The following is a 20,357-nucleotide window of genomic DNA, read 5'->3' as shown; positions in this document are numbered from 1 at the left end:
CTCCAGTTTTTCTCCATTCAAACTCACCTCCCAATTGACTTGACCCTCAACCCTACTGTACCTAATAACCTTGCTCTTATTCACATTTACTCTTAACTTTCTTCTTTCACACACTTTACCAAACTCAGTCACCAGCTTCTGCAGTTTCTCACATGAATCAGCCACCAACGCTGTATCATCAGCGAACAACAACTGACTCACTTCCCAAGCTCTCTCATCCCCAACAGACTTCATACTTGCCCCTCTTTCCAAAACTCTTGCATTCACCTCCCTAACAACCCCATCCATAAACAAATTAAACAACCATGGAGACATCACACACCCCTGCCGCAAACCTACATTCACTGAGAACCAATCACTTTCCTCTCTTCCTACACGTACACATGCCTTACATCCTCGATAAAAACTTTTCACTGCTTCTAACAACTTGCCTCCCACACCATATATTCTTAATACCTTCCACAGAGCATCTCTATCAACTCTATCATATGCCTTCTCCAGATCCATAAATGCTACATACAAATCCATTTGCTTTTCTAAGTATTTCTCACATACATTCTTCAAAGCAAACACCTGATCCACACATCCTCTACCACTTCTGAAACCACACTGCTCTTCCCCAATCTGATGCTCTGTACATGCCTTCACCCTCTCAATCAATACCCTCCCATATAATTTACCAGGAATACTCAACAAACTTATACCTCTGTAATTTGAGCACTCACTCTTATCCCCTTTGCCTTTGTACAATGGCACTATGCACGCATTCCGCCAATCCTCAGGCACCTCACCATGAGTCATACATACATTAAATAACCTTACCAACCAGTCAACAATACAGTCACCCCCTTTTTTAATAAATTCCACTGCAATACCATCCAAACCTGCTGCCTTGCCGGCTTTCATCTTCCGCAAAGCTTTTACTACCTCTTCTCTGTTTACCAAATCATTTTCCCTAACCCTCTCACTTTGCACACCACCTTGACCAAAACACCCTATATCTGCCACTCTATCATCAAACACATTCAACAAACCTTCAAAATACTCACTCCATCTCCTTCTCACATCACCACTACTTGTTATCACCTCCCCATTTGCGCCCTTCACTGAAGTTCCCATTTGCTCCCTTGTCTTACGCACTTTATTTACCTCCTTCCAGAACATCTTTTTATTCTCCCTAAAATTTAATGATACTCTCTCACCCCAACTCTCATTTGCCCTTTTTTTCACCTCGTGCACCTTTCTCTTGACCTCCTGTCTCTTTCTTTTATACATCTCCCACTCAATTGCATTTTTTCCCTGCAAAAATCGTCCAAATGCCTCTCTCTTCTCTTTCACTAATACTCTTACTTCTTCATCCCACCACTCACTACCCTTTCTAATCAACCCACCTCCCACTCTTCTCATGCCACAAGCATCTTTTGCGCAATCCATCACTGATTCCCTAAATACATCCCATTCCTCCCCCACCCCCCTTACTTCCATTGTTCTCACCTTTTTCCATTCTGTACTCAGTCTCTCCTGGTACTTCCTCACACAAGTCTCCTTCCCAAGCTCACTTACTCTCACCACCCTCTTCACCCCAACATTCACTCTTTTTTTCTGAAAACCCATACAAATCTTCACCTTAGCCTCCACAAGATAATGATCAGACATCCCTCCAGTTGCACCTCTCAGCACATTAACATCCAAAAGTCTCTCTTTCGCACGCCTGTCAATTAACACGTAATCCAATAACGCTCTCTGGCCATCTCTCCTACTTACATAAGTATACTTATGAATATCTCGCTTTTTAAACCAGGTATTCCCAATCATCAGTCCTTTTTCAGCACATAAATCTACAAGCTCTTCACCATTTCCATTTACAACACTGAACACCCCATGTATACCAATTATTCCCTCAACTGCCACATTACTCACCTTTGCATTCAAATCACCCATCACTATAACCCGGTCTCGTGCATCAAAACCACTAACACACTCATTCAGCTGCTCCCAAAACACTTGCCTCTCACGATCTTTCTTCTCATGCCCAGGTGCATATGCACCAATAATCACCCATCTCTCTCCATCAACTTTCAGTTTTACCCATATTAATCGAGAATTTACTTTCTTACATTCTATCACATACTCCCACAACTCCTGTTTCAGGAGTACTGCTACTCCTTCCCTTGCTCCTGTCCTCTCACTAACCCCTGACTTTACTCCCAAGACATTCCCAAACCACTCTTCCCCTTTACCCTTGAGCTTCGTTTCACTCAGAGCCAAAACATCCAGGTTCCTTTCCTCAAACATACTACCTATCTCTCCTATTTTCACATCTTGGTTACATCCACACACATTTAGGCACCCCAATCTGAGCCTTCGAGGAGGATGAACACTCCCCGCGTGACTCCTTCTTCTGTTTCCCATTTTAGAAAGTTAAAAAAATACAAGGAGGGGAGGATTTCTGGCCCCCCGCTCCCGTCCCCTCTAGTCACTTTCTACGACACGCGAGGAATGCGTGGGAAGTATTCTTTCACCCCTATCCCCAGGGATAATATATATATTTTTTTTTTTTTTTTTTTTATACCTCGTCGCTGTCTCCCGCGTTTGCGAGGTAGCGCAAGGAAACAGACGAAAGAAATGGCCCAACCCCCCCCATACACATGTACATACACACGTCCACACACGCAAATATACATACCTACACAGCTTTCCATGGTTTACCCCGGACGCCTCACATGCCTTGATTCAATCCACTGACAGCATAATATATATATATATATATATATATATATATATATATATATATATATATATATATATATATATATATATATATACACATACACACACATACACATACATACGCACATATACACACACACACACATACATATATATACATATGAAAAATGTAAGAAACAAGTTAGAAAACTGAAACTTCTAGCTTGAAATGAAATGAAAAAATGAATGTCACATAATGGTTCAACCTCTGGCTATGGAAAAAGGAAATGTATAATTTATTTACACAAACGTCAATAGAAGCTTTCATCAAATTAACCACTGTGTAAATGATGTGGACAATAAAAATTAATCTCAAAATATCCTTACAATGTATGTTTGCAAACTTTGCTGGAAGTTTATCGATACTGAATGCCAACCGTAAGACAGACTAGAAATGAGCAAATTGGTTCTTCTTTCCAAGCAGTGTGTGAAGGTGGGGAGTCTTACTATATGCTGTACATGATTGGGATATCCCTCGATATCATGTCAAATGTTAATGGAATAGTTTTTGTCTTCTCTTACTCTCAAATTTTTATTTTTGGACGGCAGTGCTACAATCCCAACTACCAACTTCCTTCCCTGAAAGTTGACGTATCCTATGAAACTGAACAAAGTGTGGTGGCATAGTCTCAACAAACGTCCTGGCTGGGATAGAATGTGGTAATATATATATATATATTTTGCAGGGAAAAAATGAAATTGAGTGGGAGACGTATAAAAGAAAGAGACAGGAGGTCAAGAGAAAGGTGCAAGAGGTGAAAAAAAGGTCAAATGAGAGTTGGGGTGAGAGAGTATCATTAAATTTTAGGGAGAATAAAAAGATGTTCTGGAAGGAGGTAAATAAAGTGCATAAGACAAGGGAGCAAATGGGAACTTCAGTGAAGGGCGCAAATGGGGAGGTGATAACAAGTAGTGGTGATGTGAGAAGGAGATGGAGTGAGTATTTTGAAGGTTTGTTGAATGTGTTTGATGATAGAGTGGCAGATATAGGGTGTTTTGGTCGAGGTGGTGTGCAAAGTGCGAGGGTTAGGGAAAATGATTTGGTAAACAGAGAAGAGGTAGTAAAAGCTTTGTGGAAGATGAAAGCCGGCAAGGCAGCAGGTTTGGATGGTATTGCAGTGGAATTTATTAAAAAAGGGGGTGACTGTATTGTTGACTGGTTGGTAAGGTTATTTAATGTATGTATGACTCTTGGTGAGGTGCCTGAGGATTGGCGGAATGCGTGCATAGTGCCATTGTACAAAGGCAAAGGGGATAAGAGTGAGTGCTCAAATTACAGAGGTATAAGTTTGTTGAGTATTCCTGGTAAATTATATGGGAGGGTATTGATTGAGAGGGTGAAGGCATGTACAGAGCATCAGATTGGGGAAGAGCAGTGTGGTTTCAGAAGTGGTAGAGGATGTGTGGATCAGGTGTTTGCTTTGAAGAATGTATGTGAGAAATACTTAGAAAAGCAAATGGATTTGTATGTAGCATTTATGGATCTGGATGTAGCATTTATGGATCTGGAGAAGGCTTATGATAGAGTTGATAGAGATGCTCTGTGGAAGGTATTAAGAATATATGGTGTGGGAGGCAAGTTGTTAGAAGCAGTGAAAAGTTTTTATCGAGGATGTAAGGCATGTGTACGTGTAGGAAGAGAGGAAAGTGATTGGTTCTCAGTGAATGTAGGTTTGCGGCAGGGGTGTGTGATGTCTCCATGGTTGTTTAATTTGTTTATGGATGGGGTTGTTAGGGAGGTGAATGCAAGAGTTTTGGAAAGAGGGGCAAGTATGAAGTCTGTTGGGGATGAGAGAGCTTGGGAAGTGAGTCAGTTGTTGTTCGCTGATGATACAGCGCTGGTGGCTGATTCATGTGAAAAACTGCAGAAGCTGGTGACTGAGTTTGGTAAAGTGTGTGAAAGAAGAAAGTTAAGAGTAAATGTGAATAAGAGCAAGGTTATTAGGTACAGTAGGGTTGAGGGTCAAGTCAATTGTGAGGTGAGTTTGAATGGAGAAAAACTGGAGGAAGTGAAGTGTTTTAGATATCTGGGAGTGGATCTGGCAGCGGATGGAAACATGGAAGCGGAAGTGGATCATAGGGTGGGGGAGGGGGCGAAAATTCTGGGAGCCCTGAAGAATGTGTGGAAGTCGAGAACATTATCTCGGAAAGCAAAAATGGGTATGTTTGAAGGAATAGTGGTTCCAACAATGTTGTATGGTTGCGAGGCGTGGACTATGGATAGAGTTGTGCGCAGGAGGATGGATGTGCTGGAAATGAGATGTTTGAGGACAATGTGTGGTGTGAGGTGGTTTGATCGAGTAAGTAACGTAAGGGTAAGAGAGATGTGTGGAAATAAAAAGAGCGTGGTTGAGAGAGCAGAAGAGGGTGTTTTGAAATGGTTTGGTCACATGGAGAGAATGAGTGAGGAAAGATTGACCAAGAGGATATATGTGTCGGAGGTGGAGGGAACGAGGAGAAGAGGGAGACCAAATTGGAGGTGGAAAGATGGAGTGAAAAAGATTTTGTGTGATCAGGGCCTGAACATGCAGGAGGGTGAAAGGAGGGCAAGGAATAGAGTGAATTGGAGCGATGTGGTATACCGGGGTTGACGTGCTGTCAGTGGATTGAATCAAGGCATGTGAAGCGTCGGGGGTAAACCATGGAAAGCTGTGTAGGTATGTATATTTGCGTGTGTGGACGTATGTATATACATGTGTATGGGGGTGGGTTGGGCCATTTCTTTCGTCTGTTTCCTTGCGCTACCTCGCAAATGCGGGAGACAGCGACAAAGCAAAAAAAAAAAAAAAAAATATATATGTATATATATATATATATATATATATATATATATATATATATATATATATATATATATGATAGAGTTGATAGAGATGCTCTGTGGAAGGTATTAAGAATATATGGTGTGGGAGGCAAGTTGTTAGAAGCAGTGAAAAGTTTTTATCGAGGATGTAAGGCATGTGTACATGTAGGAAGAGAGGAAAGTGATTGGTTCTCAGTGAATGTAGGTTTGCGGCAGGGGTGTGTGATGTCTCCATGGTTGTTTAATTTGTTTATGGATGGGGTTGTTAGGGAGGTAAATGCAAGAGTTTTGGTAAGAGGGGCAAGTATGAAGTTTGTTGGGGATGAGAGAGCTTGGGAAGTGAGTCAGTTGTTGTTCGCTGATGATACAGCGCTGGTGGCTGATTCATGTGAGGAACTGCAGAAGCTGGTGACTGAGTTTGGTAAAGTGTGTGAAAGAAGAAAGTTAAGAGTAAATGTGAATAAGAGCAAGGTTATTAGGTACAGTAGGGTTGAGGGTCAATTCAATTGGGAGGTGAGTTTGAATGGAGAAAAACTGGAGGAAGTGAAGTGTTTTAGATATCTGGGAGTGGATCTGGCAGCGGATGGAACCATGGAAGCGGAAGTGGATCATAGGGTGGGGGAGGGGGCGTAAATTCTGGAAGCCTTGAAGAATGTGTGGAAGTCGAGAACATTATCTCGGAAAGCAAAAATGGGTATGTTTGAAGGAATAGTGGTTCCAACAATGTTGTATGGTTGCGAGGCGTGGACTATGGATAGAGTTGTGCGCAGGAGGATGGATGTGCTGGAAATGAGATGTTTGAGGACAATGTGTGGTGTGAGGTGGTTTGATCGAGTAAGTAACGTAAGGGTAAGAGAGATGTGTGGAAATAAAAAGAGCGTGGTTGAGAGAGCAGAAGAGGGTGTTTTGAAATGGTTTGGTCACATGGAGAGAATGAGTGAGGAAAGATTGACCAAGAGGATATATGTGTCGGAGATGGAGGGAACGAGGAGAAGAGGGAGACCAAATTGGAGGTGGAAAGATGGAGTGAAAAAGATTTTGTGTGATCGGGGCCTGAACATGCAGGAGGGTGAAAGGAGGGCAAAGAATAGAGTGAATTGGAGCGATGTGGTATACCGGGGTTGACGTGCTGTCAATGGATTGAATCAAGGCATGTGTATGGGGGTGGGTTGGGCCATTTCTTTCGTCTGTTTCCTTGCGCTACCTCGCAAACGCGGGAGACAGCGAAAAAAAAAAAAAATATATATATATATATATATATATATATATATATTCACATATTTTCAGTGATTTGGGGAAATTTCCTGTCGTAACATTTACTCTTTTAAAACATGGGCACTGACACCACAATCTTCTGGTTTAAAGCAAAATGCTAAATGCAAAAAGACACCTCCGGCAATAATATTTGGGAGCAAATAATTTTATGACTAAGTGACAGTATTCAGTATCTCATCCTTTTTGGAACTGTGAATACAAGTCACATTCTTAATGACATTAATCCATCATTGGCCCTAAAATCCCACTGTGTTCAAAACATTTAGAACTGCAAAAAAAGTTACACATACAAAGTTGGTTCAAACTATCCTTTTCAGCATTTGTCCAGTAATTCACTGTCATAAGATGGCTTTCTACCCCCTAGAGTCTCTACTACTTGTCTGGGTTTATCTCAGAAGTGCCTTGATCTCGTCCTTCTCAGCAGCATCCAAGTAACTTGTGCCATCAGGAGCTGTTCCATACTTGTTTGCTCCTGCTTCAAGAAGCACTTTAACACAGTGTGTGTGTCCTTCCCAAATGGCTGCTAACAGTGCTGTGATTCCATGCTTATCTGTAGACTCCACATTTGCTCCCTTCTCAAGAAGATATTTGATAATGTCTACCTGGCCATAATCAGAGGCTAAGCAGAGTGGTGGACGTCCTTCGATTGGTAGATTTACAACACAACCAACCTACTGAGACTAATATACCACATATTCCTCAATGTACCCATGACTTTTGCCCCCTCACCCATCCATTCCCAGGTATCTTAAATACTTCACTTCCTCTAAGTTCACACCAATTAAACTCACACTCCATCACATGTCTCTCTTCACTGCTAAACTTAATAACCTTGCTTTTTTCTCAACTCTCTCTTTCCACACACTCTCCTAGACTCAGACACTAGTTTATGCAGCTTCTCAATAAAATCCTGTCATCAGCAAACAATAACTGACCCAACTCCCAAGCTCCCTCAAACCCAGCATTGTGTATACCTGCTCCACTCTCCTATATCACCAAGATCATGAAGGAAGCAATGAGATAATGAGATACTCCTTCTCTGAAGATGCTGAAGTCCCAAGAGTGATGGATTTCAATTACAAGGAAGTATAACTGGAAATTCAGAGTCTCATGGAGAAAAAGTAAAGGATATAAGTTCCTAGAAAGTACTCAGATGAATTATCATATATCTTTTCTTTCTAGGCTATTTAGCTGTAGTTCTTTCAACCTTTCATGGTAGTCAATATGATCCATCCCCTGATTTTGCTTGTGAAGTGCTTCTGAATTCTCTCTTAATATGTTAATTTCTGATTGTTTCATTGGTGACCATACAGCACAACAGTATTCAATTCTGCTTTTGTGATCAGGTGTGGGAGAAGAGAATATATATGCAACCATATTTTTTTCTTTCATGCATTTGTGCAGAGCTGTCTCCAGTGGGGTGAGGTAGTGCCGGGAATGGATGATGGCAAGCAAGTATAAAATATGTACATGTGTACATACTTATGTGTATGTATATCACATAATACCCTCCAACAGCCAGGATTCAAACCCAGAACCTCTCATATGGTAGTCAGGAACACTAAGTTAGGCTAGGCTATGATAACCCATAATAGGGAAATGACTATTCGGTTACAAGAAATTGGATACTCTTCATTTAACATCCATGAGCAACAGGGTCTACACCGGTAATGTGAGCATGATGGGATTTGCCCAGTGTAGACCCCACTGCTCATGGATGTGAGACAAATGGCATTCGATTACTTGTTATCCAATAGTCACTTCCCTATTGGGGCGATCACAACCTAACGGTCAGCATTCCCGACTACCATGCAAAAGGTCCTGGGTTCGAATACTGGCTGTTGGAGGGTATTACGTGTTCTATGAAAGTTTGTGTTCATATGCACTATACTTGTGTATGTATATGTACATTTGTACATATATGTATATGTAAGTGTATGTGCATATATGTATATGCAAGTGTATTTGCATATATGTGTCATAGAAGGCGACTAAAAGGGGAGGAAGCGGGGGGCTGGAAATCCTCCCCTCTCATTTTTTTTTTTAATTTTCCAAAAGAAGGAACAGAGGGGGCCAGGTGAGGATATTCCAAAAAAGGCCCAGTCCTCTGTTCTAAACGCTACCTCGCTAACACAGGAAATGGTGAATAGTTAAAAAAAAGAAAAAAAAGAAAAAAAAAAAAGTATTTATATAAGTATGCAAGTGGATGTGTCTTTCTTCCTCTGTTTCCTAATGCTACCTTGTTGATGCAGGAAATGGCAATCAAGTATGAAAAAATATAAATTAGACATTTTCATCAACAGGTTTCTATCTCTTGTAGAGAAAGTTCTCAGAATCATACCACTCAGAACATAAGGCAGAGAAGCCTGAAAGAGGAAATATGACCATGGTAACCAAATAGAGCTGAACAAGTCTTTTGAGAGTATTAACTGGGAAAAGGAGTTCTATAGCTATAGCATGGAAGAATGCCAATGAAGGTTATGTGAAATTTACTAAAAAGGAGTTAGAACACGGGTACTACTGGATGTAAATACAGTTGTAAGGTTGAAAAAGAGAGAAAGAAGGTTCAGTACATGATACCAAAAAGTGAAAGAGCTTAGAAATGTACTCTGAAGGATATACAGGTGACCCTTTGCCCAGTCAACATTTGAAAGATATAATACAGCAAGAAAAGAGTAACACAGATAAGGGAGAAGAAGTGGAGAAACTATGAAAAGAATACCGTGGACAAGGCAAAAAACACTCCTAAACTTCTTTGCAAGATTATCAAGAGCAAATTTTTAGTTAAAGAGCAGCTAATCAGGGAAAAGGATATAAAGAGAAGAACTATTATAGATGATTAAATATGTGCTTAAAGCTGAATTATACATTAAAAAGTCTTTTGCTGTGAAAGGCACCACTGGCCCAGCACTCACAAGATGAGACAGGAAAGATAACTTACAAGGTAATGTATCTGATGAAAACCATATAACCAGAATATTAAAACACTCTAACCCATCTAAGGCTCTTGATTGTGATGACATCTCTCCATATATACTGAAGGATTATGTGGAGATACTTCATAGGCTTATGTACGTATATGTGTATATGAGTGGATGGGCCATTCTTTGTCTGTTTCCTGATGCTACTTCGCTGACACAGGAAACAGTGATTATGGATAATAAATAAATATAAATACGTCATATGCCATAAAAACAATGCTTATTATATTACTAAGAGAAGATGCAGTGCCAAAGGGGTGAAGTAGGGCAATGCCACACTTATCCTCACAAAGGGTGTCGAGAACTGCAACAAATTACATACCAGTTTCCATAACAAGAGCTGTTTCCAAAACAAGTGCTGGAAAAGATGATCAGATGATAACTACATGGGCTTACATAGGAACCTATGTGGACTCATAGGAATATCTTGATCACGCGCAAAATTGTGATCCTTTCCAAAATAGGAACCTATATGTACTCCAAAGAGGTCTCGTAACTGTTTAATAAATTCAATCAAAATTTTTTTTTATATATTATTATACTTTGTCGCTGTCTCCCGCGTTTGCGAGGTAGCGCAAGGAAACAGACGAAAGAAATGGCCCATCCCCCCCATACACATGTATATACATACGTCCACACACGCAAATATACATACCTACACAGCTTTCCATGGTTTACCCCAGACGCTTCACATGCCTTGATTCAATCCACTGACAGCACGTCAACCCCGGTATACCACATCGCTCCAATTCACTCTATTCCTTGCCCTCCTTTCACCCTCCTGCATGTTCAGGCCCCGATCACACAAAATCTTTTTCACTCCATCTTTCCACCTCCAATTTGGTCTCCCTCTTCTCCTCGTTCCCTCCACCTCCGACACATATATCCTCTTGGTCAATCTTTCCTCACTCATTCTCTCCATGTGACCAAACCACTTCAAAACACCCTCTTCTGCTCTCTCAACCACGCTCTTTTTATTTCCACACATCTCTCTTACCCTTACGTTACTCACTCGATCAAACCACCTCACACCACACATTGTCCTCAAACATCTCATTTCCAGCACATCCATCCTCCTGTGCACAACTCTATCCATAGCCCACGCCTCGCAACCATACAACATTGTTGGAACCCCTATTCCTTCAAACATACCCATTTTTGCTTTCCGAGATAATGTTCTCGACTTCCACACATTCTTCAAGGCCCCCAGAATTTTCGCCCCCTCCCCCACCCTATGATCCACTTCTGCTTCCATGGTTCCATCCGCTGCCAGATCCACTCCCAGATATCTAAAACACTTCACTTCCTCCAGTTTTTCTCCATTCAAACTCACCTCCCAATTGAATTGACCCTCAACCCTACTGTACCTAATAACCTTGCTCTTATTCACATTTACTCTTAACTTTCTTCTTCCACACACTTTACCAAACTCAGTCACCAGCTTCTGCAGTTTCTCACATGAATCAGCCACCAGCGCTGTATCATCAGCGAACAACAACTGACTCACTTCCCAAGCTCTCTCATCCCCAACAGACTTCATACTTGCCCCTCTTTCCAAAACTCTTGCATTTACCTCCCTAACAACCCCATCCATAAACAAATTAAACAACCATGGAGACATCACACACCCCTGCCGCAAACCTACATTCACTGAGAACCAATCACTTTCCTCTCTTCCTACACGTACACATGCCTTACATCCTCGATAAAAACTTTTCACTGCTTCTAACAACTTTCCTCCCACACCATATATTCTTAATACCTTCCACAGAGCATCTCTATCAACTCTATCGTATGCCTTCTCCAGATCCATAAATGCTACATACAAATCCATTTGCTTTTCTAAGTATTTCTCACATACATTCTTCAAAGCAAACACCTGAGTCCACAGAAGGGCAACTACAATGGTGCCTGAAGTAACAGAGCTGAACTACAATGAAATGCTAAGGGCTGAATATTTGCCCACCAAGGAGGAGATTAGTGATGGGCTAACCTGATTACAGCCTTCAAGTTTCTGAAATAGTCGAATAATACTGACATTGAACAGCTTTTCATGAAATGAAAATGAAAGAATATGACCAGGTCATAACAAGAAGCTTGGCAAGATATTAGTTACAAAGGAAGGGAAGGGGTATCATCTTAGTGCAATGGTGGTGGTGGATGGATGAAATGGACTTAGTAATGAAGCTGTTAATTCCAGCAGTATACAGATGTTTACAAAGATACTTGGTGGTAAAGAAAGTTCAAATGTATATTGAATTCATTCCTGATAAAGTATGTACAGCTAAGTACTAGCTGTTACCATAGGGTCTCTTGATATCAAACACAACTGTTGATACAACTACCAAACAGGTAATTTCATCAATGTGTTGTAAAGAAGGTGGATTGTTAAACAGTGATCTCTAAGACATTTTTGCTACACTCTGGCCATAACTTCACTGAGAGCAGGTGGCTTGCTAAAGATTTAAGTTAGCATGTGATGAATGTGGCTGACTGTTGTTTGTCACATGTTGGCTAAGTTTGCATTTTAGCAAGTTGCATAATTACTGGCAGATCCTTTTTTTTTCATCTTTTCGTCAATTATCATTCTGACTATCTGCTTTCAAATTCAGCTGTCACTACGATAAGTAACTTACCGAAGCAAAAAAATTATTCTTCCGTTAAAATAAATTATTGAAAAATTATGGATGAACACAGTCTTATGCATTTGCAATCTGGGTGATCATGCTAAAATCTCTTAAAAAACTTGGCGACATAATTTCTCTCTAGAGAGAGTTCTTTATTATCATTTTCCTCTCACACATATGAAGCAACTGCCCTTAATGAATTTACTGGATTACAAACCTCTGTACTCATCTGTTCCCTCTGTTCCTTCTCCCTGTTGTAGCCATCCATACATTCCTCCTCAAAGTCGTGGAGACGCTCAAGACTCTCACCATCAAGGAATAACTTCAGACCATTGTCATATAAAAATGGCTTCCCTTTCCATCTCCTGAAGCAATACTTTATGATGCGATGAATGTGTGAAAGAATGATAAGTGGGGGTGGAAAAACAGGTTTTCCTTCAAATTCCATCACAACCTGCAGAAAATACATCAAAGATTAGAAATACTGAAATATTGATATCTATTTCTGATTATTAGAATCTATCTATCTATCTACTGATATATCTATCAATAACCATATACAGTGTCCATAAAAAAAGCCTTGTCTACCTCCCCATACATTTTCAAAGGTGATGTCACACTTACATTTCACTACCTTGCCATCTCTCTTTTGGCCTTGATTACCATCTACAAACGTCGGGCATGAATTTGGCAAAGTTCCTACAGTATTCTACGTTTAAGTTTTGGGTCCACAGGGTCTTGATTTGAATGAGGCAAGGCAATGATGGGAATTTGCAGGAAGCACCCACCTGATCATGCATTCTGAGCTCCCAGAGCCCCTAGAAATCTCATGTGTACCCACATTTCTTGCTTCTAGGCAAGCATTTGGGCTTTCTTTTTCTTAGATAGGTAAAAACCAACCATCTTGAAGCACAGGTGGAAAAAAAACAGTGCACAGAAGCAAAATTCCTAAAATTGAATGGCAGTCAGGAAGAACATCATTACCCCAAGACAACATGAGGCACAATGAGGAGGGTTGCCAGTGCTTACATCATTAAAAACATTAGTCTCAATGACCAGATGTACAAAGAGAGAGTCATATGCTTGTGCCCACAATAAATCTTAGCTATGCATCTCCTTTGAGAGCATGTGGGGCACAAACAATGTTTTTTGCGGATACTATATGGTATTTTAAATCACTCGTACACATCCTCAACCCATGCCAAGAAAGGACTCAAAGAAGGTCTGAGTATGGAGTCCAGGAAGATTGTTTAGTCTCTATGATGTACATACAATTTCCTGAACAGCTATATCTTCCCCTTTCTCAGATGTTCCCATTTGTGCTATTGTTCTTTTCACACTATTAACCGCCTCCCAAAACATCTTTTTCTCCCTGAAATTTACTGATACTTGCTCACTCTAACACTCACTTGCCCTCTTTTCCATCCCCTGCACCTTCTCCCTGACCTCCTGTTGCTTTCTCTCACACGTCTCCCAATCATTTGCACTCCTTCCCTGTAAGTACCACCTATACAACTCTTTTCTCTTTCATTGGTAACTCTGTTTCATCCTTCCTCCACTTATTACATTTTCTCACATGCCCACCTCCAAATGCCACACACTTCTCTCCATCATGTCAGCACTGCTTCCCCAAATATACACATATTTACATTACCTTACATTCCTTTATACCTGTTCAGCATTTCCCATGTCAGTAAGACAGCACAAGGAACAGGCAAAACACAGCCTCATTACTCACAACCACTCTCAAACTGCAATGAAGCCAGAGCCTCCTATCCACAGCCAGGCTCCACAGACTTTTCCATCATTTCCTGACTGCTTTACATGACCTGGTTCAGCCTAATGACACAATGTCGCCTGCTGTATACCATTTTGCTGCACTTCATTCTAACTCATGCAACCCCCTGGCTCTACTTGTTCAGGCTCCAAGCACTCAAAACCTTCTTTCACTTCACCCTTCTATCTCATCCTCAGTTATCTTATTTTCCTTGTTCCTCCACTTCCTCCTTATACATCCTTTGGGTCATCCTCTCCATATGTCCAAGCCATTTCAGGACACCCTCTTCAGCTATCTTATACATACTCCTCTCACTACCACACTTTCCTTTTACCCTATCATTTCTTATTTGATCAATCCTCCTTAAACCACATACTGTTCTCACACATTTCATTTCAATCAAATCCATCCCCTTCCAAACAAACAAAAAAATCTTTATCTAAGGCCCATGTCTTGCATCAATTTAACGCATTCGAGACAACTAAACCATCAAAACATAACCATCTTAACTCTAACAAACAGTAATTTTTCTTTCCACATGCTTCTCACTGCATCCAGGACCTTTACCACCAAACCCATCTTATGGCTCACATAATCTTTATGTTCTGCATCAAACTGACTATCATATGTTGGGTAATCACAACACTTGCTTAATGAACATTTAATAAGTATGCAAGTGTAGCTTAAATCGAAATGAGATATCATACACAAATCAGTCTTGGAAGAGTTTTCAAAGTGAGAAATGGAGTGTTGGTGCCACTAATGTTCTTAGAGATACAGGCTAAATATTGATCCCCTGGTTGACTAGAACCTGTGGAGGGCTTTTATGTGACTAATGATTCTAACTTGAAAATCTTTGGGATTTTCCCAGATGTACGTGATTTACCAGGAAGACACCCGGTGAAAACAGGCTTACAGTCCCAATTCATTGTTTGATATAGAAATAAAATGTATCCTGAATAGCTTTGAAATCAAGAATAGAACTGCACTAAAAACTAGGCAAATCAGATGTGATGAATATCTGAGACACACCTCACCTGAAATCTCTGAAACATCCAGACTTGATGAGAGATGGAGTTGACTGATGTGAAAATGTTGTTGAATACTGCAATAAGAAGATTGATGAGGAGGATGTTGGCAACTAACAAGTACATGGACATGACGGTTGGAGTAATCCAGCGGCCGGGATGACATGGAATTTCACCTTCATCACCACAGTGAGGATCAATGTCACCCGCAAACACCTCACCATACAACATAAAATATGGCTGTAAAGAAAAAGGATGGTAATCAGTATGATTATAAGAGATTCATAAATAAAAACAATAAAAAAAGGGGTTTCACAGTCTGATTTTTCCTAAATGGGTTTTGTACGGCAACCATGATACTGAGAAATCCCAGCTCTCCATTGGATTAAGTGAGCCCAATTACCCCTCACCCCGAGGGCTTACACCTTCTTCTGCCATGTGAACAAGCATCATTGTCCTGTTCACCACTCTAAACCACTATGGCTACTCCTACTTGAACAAGCATCATGGTCCTGTTCAAAACTTTAAACCAGCATGGCTACCCCTATTTTCTGTATCCTACAGACAACCACCTTGGCACATTCAAGGCCCTGAAACAGGCATTTCCATTCCCTGCAGAAAACAGGAGATAACTTGGTGAAGGAAAATAAATGTGGGGAGTAAGATCAGGAAAGAAGCTAGACGGAAAAACCATAATGAGGTGGAACTGAGTGATAAGGATACTGAAGATTCCAAAGCAGATAGACAAAGTAAGAGTACTGGATAGTCTTGCTGAGAAGGCTGTGTATACAGTCAAAGGCAGGATGCTAGTTGAAGTATGTGGTACAATGGATGACAGATTTAAGAGGGCGCAGAGACTACAGTGAAAAAGTGAAAGAGCAAATTATGGATACAACAAAAGACAAGGCAGAGGATGTAACACGAGTGCAAGAAATAACAGAAATATGGGCCAAAAAAGCAAATTCAGGAAGTTATCCAAGGAAAGGTTATTAGGTGCAAATCCATGATGATCTTTAGATTGGAAGAAGAACATCTTCTAAAAAAAGATGAAAAAAGATTGTTCCAATTCACTCCATTCCTTGCACACCTTTCACCCTCCTGTATGTTCAGGCCCCAATCGCTTAAAATCTTTTTCACTCCATCCTTCCACCTCCAATTTGGTCTCCCACTTCTTGTTCCCTTCACCTCTAACATGTACATCCTCTTTGTCAATCTTTCCTCACTCATTCTCTCCATATGTCCAATTAATTTCAACCCACCTTCTTCTGTTCTCTCAACCACAATCTTTGTATTTACACACATCTCCCTTACCCCTTCATTACTTACTTGATCAAACCACCTCACTCCACTTATTGTCCTCAAACATTTCATTTCCAACACATCCACCCTTCACCATACAACCCTATCTATAGCCCATGGCTCACAACCATAAAACATTGTTGGAACTACTATTCCCTCAAACACACCCATTTTTGCTCTCCAAGATAACATTCTCTCCTTCCACACATTCTTCATGGCTCCCAGAACCTTCAGCCCCTCCCGCACCTTGTGACTAACTTCTGCATCCATGGTTCCATCCGCTGCTAAGTCCACTCCCAGATATCTGAAACACTTCACTTCCTCCAATTTTCCTCCATTCAAACTTACATCCCAACTAACTTGTCCCTCAACCCTACTGAACCTAATAACCTTGCTCTTATTCTCATTTACTCTCAAGTTTCTCCTTCACACACTTTTCCAAACTCATTCACCAACTTCTGCAGTTTCTCATGTGAATCAGCCACCAGCGCTGTATCATCGGTGAACAACAACTGACTCACTTCCCAGGTCCTTTCATCCCCAACAGACTGCATACTCGCCCCTCTCTCCAAAACTCTTGCATTCACCTCCCTAACCACCCCATCCATAAACAAATTAAACAACCATGGGGGACATCACACACCCCTGCCACAGACCAACCTTCACTGGAAACCAATCACTCTCCTCTCTTCTTACTTGTACACATGCTTACATCCTTGATAAAAACTTTTCACTGCTTGTAGCAGCTTACCTTCCACACCAGAACTCTTAAGACCTTCCACAAAGCATCTCTATCAACCCTATCATATGCCTTCTCCAAATCCATAAATGCTGCATACAAATCAGTTGGTTTTTTGAAGTATTTCTCACACAAATTCTTTAAAGCAAACACCTAATCCAAATATCCTCCACCATTTCTGAACCACACTGCCCTTCCCCAATCTGATGCTCTGTATATTCCTCACCCTATCAATCAATACCCTCCCACAAAATTTCCCAGGAATACTCAACACACTTATGCCTCTGTAGTTTGAATGCTCAACTTTATCCCCTTTGCCTTCGTACAATGGCACTATGCATGCATGCCACCAATCATCAGGCACTTTACCATGATCCATACATACAATGATTATTTTCACTAACCATTCAACAACCAGTCACTCCCTTTTTAATAAATTCAACTGCAATACCATCCAAACCCACAGCCTTGCCAGACTTCACCTTCTGCGAAGCTTTCACTGTCTCTTCTCTCTTAACCAAACCATTCTGCCTAACCCTCTCACTTTGCACACCACCCAGACCAAAACACCCTACATCTGCCACTCTATCATCAAACACATTCAAAATCCTTCAAAATACTCACTCCATCTCCTTCTCACTTCATCACTACCTGTTATCACTTCCCTCCTTGCCCCCTTCACTGTTCCCATTTGTTCTCTTGTCTTACACACATTATTTACCTCCTTCTAAAGCATCTTTTTATTTTCCCTAAAGTTTAATGATACTCTCTCACCCCAACTCTCATTTGCACTCTTTTTCAACTCTCCCACCTTCCTCTTGACCTCCTGCCACTTTCTTTAATACATCTCCCAGTCATTTGCACTTCTTTCTTGTAAGTATCATACAAACGCCTCTCTTTTCTATTTCACTTACAACTTTACTTCTTCATCCCACCACTCACTAGCCTTTCTAATCTGCCCACCTCCCACCTTTCTCATGCCACCACTCTCTTCTCCCCAACATTTTCTCTTTTCTGAAAACCTCTATATATCTTCAGTGATCAGGCATCCCACTAGATGCCCCTCTCAGCACATTAACATCTAAAAGACTCTTTCATATGCCTATCAATTAACATGTAATCCAATAATGCCCTTGGACCATCTCTCCCACTCACATACGAATACTTATAAATATCGCTCTTTTTAAGCCAGGTATTCCCAATCCCTAGTCTTTTTTCAGCACAAAAACCCACAAGCTCCTCACCATTTTCAATCACAACTTTGAATACCCTAGGTACACCTATTATACCCTCAACTGCCACATTACTCACCTCTGGATTTAATTCATCCATCACTAATAGCTGATCCCGTGTACCAAAGCTGCTGACATTCTCACTCAGCTGCTCCCAAAACACTTGCCTCTCATGATCTTTCTTCTAATGACCGGGTGCATAAGCACCAATAATCATCCATCTCTTTCTATCCACTTTCAGTTTAACCCACATCAATCTAGAATTTACTTTCTTATGCTCTATGACACACTCCCACAACTCCTGCTTCCGAAGTAGTGCTACTCCTTCCTTAGCTCTTGTCCTCTCACCAACTCCCAAGACTTTTCCAAACCATTCTCCCCTTTACCCTTGAGTTTCATTTCACTCAGGGCCAGAAAACCTACATTTCCTTCCTGACACATAATACCTATCCCTCCTTTCTTCTCATCTTGGTTACATCCACATGCATTCAGACACCCTAATCTGAGCCTTCAAGGAGGATGAGCACTCCCGGGTTGACTCCTTCTGTTCCCACTTTTAGAAATTAAAATACAAGAAGGGGAAGGTTTCCAGCCCCCCTGTTCCCTCCCCCTTTAGTCATTACTATTTCTATTACATTATCATCCTAACAGTCATCTCTCTCCCCCTCAATAAAAAAAAAATCCTAACAAATTTTCTTTCTTCCTTGGATTATCACTTCAAAAATAGCCATAGTCATCCTACAATTATACTTCAGTCCACACATAATTATCAAATAAGTGATGACCAATTTGCAGATATTAAGCAAAAGTTTTGCACTATATACTTACAGAATGCTCTCATCATACCTGGTAAAATATATGCCTAGCAAGTCTCCAGTGTGGGTCCTCGTTGGGGAAGAGGATACTTTGTCGGCAAACACCAAATGCCATAAGTACAACCAAAAGCAACACCACAAAATAAGCCATGTTCTTTATCATCTTTCCCATCATCATCACCAGTGGACCAAGATACTTGTTAGCAGATAAAATTTCCAGAACTCTTAGATACCTGTAATAAAAATTCAGAATCAGTAAACCTTTTCATTATGTCTTAGAAGAATTTCATTCTTATTATTTCTCCAATAAGAAAAGCTTCAAAAATCATATTTGCCGGTCTTGTTCATTTAGAGCAGAAAAACAATGACTGATGACTGAAAGATTCCAACCACCCTAATAAAGTATCAGCACTTCTATGACCCAGTCAGTAAGCTCCTTAAATAAATGAAAGTTACTTATTTTTTATTCCTACCACTAGGGTCCCTGAATCTGTTGCAAATGCTTGCTAGCTACCAGATTCATTTTATCCATAGTAGTGTAAGGTCCAGTTATGGACTGCCCAGATCCAGTGGTATCAAAACAATGTGCTGCTTTGTTGAAAGCATTCAAGTTATGACACAAAAAGATTATTGGTTACATACACAAAAGACTGCCCAAAAGTTCTGTAATATGTTTGTGAAACCTGGGCATGTTTCAACAGTCTTCTTCTGTAAATGATTTGCAAAGCTTCAAATACAACAATCATAAATTCACTTGCATTTGGCCTATCAAACGTGTAACTCAAATCAATCACCTCAACAAAAAGAATTAGACTTGTACCTAAGTAATGTGAAATTATCCTCAGTATATTGACTGTTTAATTAGTAAATTAATCACTAAGCTTTTATAATCATCTACTGATGATATATAAGTTTACCACAAAATGTTGTCAACTGATGAGGTAATGATTATCATTTACAAAGCATCTACCATCTTTTGTAAATTTTCATCTATAACCCATGCCTTGCATCC

At 40.5% G+C, this 20,357-nt stretch overlaps 1 protein-coding gene across 5 annotated transcripts in view; it reads right to left on the bottom strand.

The window, feature by feature from the left end:
* The window catches only part of Trpm (transient receptor potential cation channel, subfamily M), a 246,533-nt gene that overhangs the window by 6,424 nt on the left and 219,752 nt on the right, over positions 1-20,357 (bottom strand). For all 5 annotated transcript variants that reach the window (XM_071660313.1, XM_071660310.1, XM_071660312.1 and 2 more), the window contains 3 exons: positions 19,377-19,578; positions 15,270-15,500; positions 12,673-12,909 (listed from right to left, as the gene is read on the bottom strand). In XM_071660313.1, the coding sequence (XP_071516414.1) occupies positions 12,673-12,909; positions 15,270-15,500; positions 19,377-19,578 (670 nt within the window). The remainder of the gene's footprint in view (positions 1-12,672; positions 12,910-15,269; positions 15,501-19,376; positions 19,579-20,357) is intronic.

The sequence above is a fragment of the Panulirus ornatus genome, chromosome 69 (genome assembly GCF_036320965.1).
Source record: "Panulirus ornatus isolate Po-2019 chromosome 69, ASM3632096v1, whole genome shotgun sequence".
Lineage (NCBI taxonomy): Eukaryota > Metazoa > Arthropoda > Malacostraca > Decapoda > Palinuridae > Panulirus > Panulirus ornatus.
Note: the sequence above shows the minus strand (reverse complement) of the source record. Positions and strands in the feature narration are given on the sequence as shown.